Source organism: Primulina eburnea, chromosome 14 (assembly GCF_022965805.1).
Source record: "Primulina eburnea isolate SZY01 chromosome 14, ASM2296580v1, whole genome shotgun sequence".
In the NCBI taxonomy this organism is placed as follows: Eukaryota; Viridiplantae; Streptophyta; class Magnoliopsida; order Lamiales; family Gesneriaceae; genus Primulina; species Primulina eburnea.
The window spans coordinates 2705121-2711570 of NC_133114.1; the positions used below are offsets into that span (position 1 = coordinate 2705121).

At 39.4% G+C, this 6450-nt stretch overlaps 1 protein-coding gene across 1 annotated transcript; it reads right to left on the bottom strand.

The window, feature by feature from the left end:
* Positions 1-3396: 3396 nt before the first annotated feature.
* On the bottom strand, positions 3397-5464 carry LOC140812470 (L-type lectin-domain containing receptor kinase IX.1-like). Its single transcript, XM_073170737.1, has one exon. The coding sequence runs from the start codon at positions 5437-5439 to the stop codon at positions 3397-3399; it is 2043 nt and encodes a 680-aa protein (XP_073026838.1). The 5' UTR covers positions 5440-5464.
* Between the last annotated feature and the right edge of the window lie 986 nt (positions 5465-6450).

Below are 6450 nucleotides of genomic sequence, written 5' to 3' on the forward strand. Positions count from 1 at the left end.
ATACACATTCATACTTGATCTACGTTATTGATTATGCTAATATTGTGATCATTGATGGGTCTAGTAATTTTAAATGTAGCGATGACTGCTTCGGTTTAATATTGGTATAATTGATAAGTCTGATTGTTAAGGAATATTTTGGTTTAGATAGCAAGAGCTCAATCCAGTTTTGCATATACAATATATGTATAACTTATGTGGCCCAAGTGGGAGATTGTTGAAATTATTTTGTGGGCTCACATAATTTAATTGATTGTACATGAACAAGCTATCTAATAAAGGACTCAATAGAGTGATCTAATTAATTATGAGTTTTCAAAGTATTAAATAAATTGGTATGGTCCACCTTATGTGTAGAAACTCAGTCCAATTAAGTCTTCTATGATGGGTTGATGACTGCTATGATTATATAAGATTATGGTCTCCGAGACACAGTGAATAATACAGAATATATATGACTCATATATTCTAGATCTCTCTCATTCTCTCATCTAAGGCAATAATAAGGTAGTCAATTTTCTGTTGTTTTGAAAGATCCATAATTCTGACGCTAGATCAATCGATGGATTCTGATACGTGTTTACTGTTATTTATATTTTCTGATAATTCGACATGAATTCCTGGCATGTTATGATATATGGATGAAACGTCCCTTACTTTTAACTTTAAAATACTATTTTTTTTTAATTTTATAAACATTTTTCTCTGATTTCAAAATCATCCAACATAAAAACTAATATTTAAAAACCTCAAATTCATACAAATCCATAAATCGTTAACCACAAAGTCGCACGTCAATTTTAAAGAAAACTCAACATTAAAACTTCAAAACCATAGCATAAACTCTTTACTAGCATAATCTTCAAAACTTTAATTTAAAACTTTAAACTTAAGTCTATTAGTGCGAAAAAATAAAAGTCCATCGGGAGTGTACTGTCCGATCCGATCCACTCAAGCGTCAGCGCCTCCCTCAAAATCATCCTCACTTGCAACCATTCAAGCCTAGTGAGTCTAATAACTCAGACCGTCCTAACCATACGTAGCAAATAATACATATACAGGAACATGCATTGAAAAATCATACTTTTATTTAAAATAAGCTGGAATAAAACTTGTAAATGTAAATAAATCATTAAATCATAAAGCTTTTCATCATCGTCTATCATTTTGGGTGAATTTTGATCTTTGAAATTGACTATCCTTTATTCTTTATCATTCATCCTCTGGTCGACTGATCAGTCTATATACACTGAGTACCTGGGGGCGGATTGGGCCATGGCCAAATATGAAAATACGATCGTTGGGCTCACTTTGGGGCCTTCTCCCGTAAACGGACTCCATTTAGGGTCTTTTTCCTCATGATATCCCCACTTTTATCCTCTATGTCACAGTCAATTCATATCCTTCAAAATATTTTTTTCTTTCTTTTTATTTATAAAATATCGTGTTCTTAAAAAATCGTAACAATTGCATTTTGGGAAAATCGTGCAGCCTTTGCATATATCATAAAAATATCATATTTTCATCATAAATATTTTAAAATATCATTTAGCATGTATTATGATTCTTCGAGACACTGCCAGACCTCTCGAACTACCCTGGATGTAAAATGGTCATTTTACCCCAGGACCCCAAACTTTTTTATTTTGACTACTTCTTACTCTTCTTGAGTCGAGCCTATCCCGAACCATCATATAATCTTAAATTTGACTTCTAATATTTTTCTTAGACGTAAACCCGAGCATTTCGATTTAATGACTTAATAGCTAAACAGTGAAGCGTTTCAAACCCAAATTAATTCAAAACTTAATATTTTCTTCCCAAATTTTAAACATAAACTTTTCATCTCTAAACTACCCCCGTGAACTATGATTCGACCCCCGTAGACCACGGTTCGAGTCCCTTACTTCTCCCTAGCCATATTCGAACCCTAAACCATTCCTAAGCCACGGTTTCCCAAAAAACCCGAGCCACCTTGGACCAGGCCTTGATCAGACCCTCCAAGACCCTACCTGAACTGGGCCAGGCCGGCGCACCAACCCCTCGCCCTAAGCCATGCGCTCCTCTCCTCTATTCCCCAAGGTCGCAACTCACTCATCCATCGAGCCACCCTCGTCTAGGCCTAGCCAACCCTACACCAGACCCTTAACCACCATCGTAGGACCTTACCAGACAGTCCTGGCCAGCCCTAGCAACGCCATGCAGCCCCTCCACATGCAACCGAGCCGCACGCACTCTAGCTTTTTTTTCAAGGTTCGCGGTTGCCTCCTACCATTGCGCCACCCATCCAGCCACCCTAGGATTCCTTCTAGCCTCTGGAGGCAGCCAGCGCACGGTCATGACCACGCCTGGTCGAGCCCTTATCCAGCCGCACTTCTTAGCCAAGACCAACGTCAAACGGCCCATGCAAAAACCCAAGCTTATACCCCTTTAGCCACGCACTATTCCAGCCTACGTCCTTTGCTTAGACGACCTTTTCCTAGTCCTTTAACGTCTCCCTATGGCAGCGTTCTCCCTAGGACTCATAACACAATTCATATCGCATCTCACACACGCATAAAACGTCAAAATTTTGAAAATAATCATCTAAACGTTAAATAATTTGAACAATAAAATTTTCATGCTTAAAAACAATAAACACATATATTATGATTTGAATGGTGCAAAAAGAAATTTTAGAAACGTGTCTTTGCGTTAAAAACGCTCGAATATTCGATCGTTTGCGCGGGTTGCGAAAAAGAATGAACGGGCGACGAACAACCTTGGATTTTTTCTCTCAAATTTTTCGAAAATTTGGTGTGTGTGTGTGTGTGTGTGTGTGTTGTGTGCATTTTTCGGCTGCCCTAGGAGTTGAGAACCCTAGGTTTTTTATTTTATAATTTTCGAATTCAGGGTTTAAAAGTTAGGGTTTTTTAGGATTTTGGGTTTAAGAGTAATTAGATCCATTAATCCTAGGTAAATTAGGCTCATTAAGGCCCGATTAATTATAAAATAAAGATTTACCAAAATCATTTTCAAAAATAATAACTTTCGGGTCCATAATAGTCTTTTGTTTGACTAAAACCGGCTTCTCGGATAAAATGAGGCTAGACTCACAAAATAAAGTGGACTTCAGTATTTTCATACTATTTAATTGTAATATCGAGCCTTAAAAACATTTATCGAAAAATATTTTCATCCTATTCGTCCCCGATCTCCTTTCCCCGAGCAAAATCCTTAATTTCATTAAATCATGCAATTTAAACATTTAATCATATAAAATATATAATTTAAGCATTTAAAATTAATTAGATAAAATAAATAACCAATTCAAATAGTTTTTGTGCATGTGATTTGCGTAGACAGATTTTCGAACGTCACAATATATTTAATCACATGAATTATAGATTTATTTTATTAATTGTAATTTACACCGGAATTCGTAACCATATTCATGGAAGGACTGTAATATATCGGCACCGGCATCATTGCTGGAAGAACGGGCAATTGAGCCTCAAAATTCATCACATTCATCGCCTGTCGTATTGTGGGCCGATGCCGATTATCTGGATGAACACACCATATCCCCACAACCAGCAATCTCTCCATTTCTTCACTCTTTTGCTCGATTCCTAGATCTTGATCCACCGCGTCGAGTATTTTTCCGGCACCGTAAAGTTTCCGCACCCATTCCACCAGTACCACTATATTATTTTCTTGGAATCCAACATCAATGGCTTTTCTACCACAAGTGATCTCTAACAAAACGACCCCGAAACTATATACGTCGGATTCTTTGCTGGCCCTGCCGGAGATCGCATATTCGGGTGCCATGTACCCTGTCGTCCCCACCACCATCGTGATTTGTGACCCTTTCTCGTGATCGACGAGTCGAGCTAGGCCAAAATCACCGAGTTTGGCATTGAAGTTCGAATCCAACATGATGTTGCTTGACTTGATATCTCGATGGACTACACAGTGATCCCATTCCTCGTGTAGATACAACAAAGCTGAGGCTAATCCCTGCGCAATTTTGTATCTAACTTCCCATGTCAACACCGAATTATGTTTAAAGAGATGTGAATCTAAGCTCCCATTTGGCAAGAACTCGTAAACAAGGAGGAGTTCACCTTTTTCGTGGCACCAACCGATGAGTTGGACGAGGTTTCTGTGTCTTAATTGACTAATGATCTTCACTTCTGATGCATACTCTTTTGGCCCTTGTTGTGATCCCTTCGATATCCTTTTTACAGCAACATATGAATCGGTTTCTTTAAAGTAACCTCTGTAAACTCCACCAAATCCTCCTTCTCCAACCTTTAATCCCTCTGCAAAATCATCAGTTCCACGGGCCAGTTCTTCGTACGAAAACCTCTTAGCCCCAGCGCACCTTTCAAATTCGTTCTCCATCGACGTGTCGATAGCATATGTATATGTTACAATTGGTTCCTTGATATATTTTTTCTTCTTCAAGAAACAACCTGCAAATCCCAAAACAAGAAGTACAATCAGCAATCCCGCAGCTCCTAATCCGAAAGCTAATCTCCAGACTCCCCGCTTCCTTTTCCAGTTTTCATCTACAATAATTAAGTTGACCGGGGGATCCGGTGTTGGGCTCGGAGCTGGCATTGGGCTCGGAGCTGGCACATTAGAAGTAACATGGATAATTAAATTTGAATAAAAATCCCAAGACTTAACAGTATTTCTCTCGAAAAAATCTCCTGTTGCACCAGAAAAGCCAAACACAACTTTTTCAGGCATGTAATCTCTGAGATCAACCACGCGGCTGAGGCTACCCGGTATGATTGTGTTATTAAAAGCATTTGTAAAATTAACAGTGAGAATCTTTGAACTGCCGGTGTAGCTAATCCAAGCTTCATTTTGCCTCCCCCGAGTAACATCATTCTGCCAATCAGCGGTTGCAACAGATACCATGGAATTTAGATTAATCCCAACATGTGGGGCAACTGGATCGAAAGAATTCTGGTAAGTATCGAATTCAACTGCAAAAAACGTCTCCTCAGATGAATTTGAATAAACACCGTCTGTATTAAGGCCTATGCTTGCACCACCAGAGCCACTCCTCACGGATGAATTGACAGGAGCAAAGAAAAAGGTGATTCCATCCGCAAAATCGCTTCTCCCGCTTGAATCTATCACAAACGAAAAATGAGTCGAAAAATCACTCAAATTCCCGGAATTCTTGTCCCACAGATGCAGCGGCTCGACATAAGTGGCGCGACCCACTCTTGATACCCGTGAAACATTGAACTCATTCGGGGTGAGCTGAATCCCTTGGGGTGAGATGTAAGCATCTCCTTGGGTGTCGATGAAGCAATTGTTCTCGTTAGACCCGAAGCTGGCAAAGTTGAAGGATAACGAAACCGAAATAGTACTTGCGGGGGTGGAGAAGAGCAAGAAGAAGAAGAAGAAGTAAATCCCAATGGTGAAACAATGCATGCTTGCTGATACTCTGTTTTGGTCGTGTAAGTGTAGAATTACGATGAAACGATATTGTAACTGAATTTATTCCGCATACATGTTCTGTCAAATTACAGTTGTAGGCATTTATATACAAGGTAGAAGAAGAAACGTGTTTATTCTAAGTAGCACTTTTATGTGTACTAACTCTAACTAACACTAACACTCCCCCTCAAGATTGGTGTAGATTGAAAACACCAATCTTGGACAACAAGTAGGTGTGCTGTTCCTTGCTCAAGCTTTTGGTAAAAATATCAGCAAGTTGATGAGTGGTAGGTACATAAGAAGTCTTGAGTATCTTAGCTTGAATCTTTTCTCGTATCAAATGGCAATCGATCTCGTTGTGTTTCGTGCGTTCATGATAAAGTGGATTAGCAGCAATGTGCATAGCAGCCATGTTATCACAAAATAAAGTCGCTGGTTTTGCAAGAGACACACCCATGTCTCGAAGCAATCCTGTAATCCATACAATCTCACAGGAGGTGATCGCCATTGCCCTGTACTCAGCTTCGGCAGATGATCGTGAAACGGTGCTTTGCTGCTTTGTTTTCCAAGACACCATTGAGTCTCCTAGTTTCACACAATACCCTGTAAGCGATCTCCGAGACATAGGATAGGCTGCCCAATCTGAGTCGCAATATGCGGACAAGTGAATATCACTGTGAGCTGATAATAAAATACCTAAACCAGGTGCAGATTTGAGATATCGAACCACTCTAATAGCAGCATCCATATGTGACTTCTTAGGACAATGTAAGAATTGACTAAGATTTTGCACCACATAGCAGAGGTCGGGCCTAGTGACAGTGAGATAAATCAGTTTTCCCACAAGCCTTTTATAGGCATTAGCATCTGGCAGTTGGAAGTCAACACCATCCAATGAGGTTTCTTGTTGAACAACCAAATCAAGTTCACGGCTTGTAAGCCTAAGATTTTGTTCCATAGGCGTAGCACACGGCTTTGCACCACTTAATCCCATTTCAGATATTA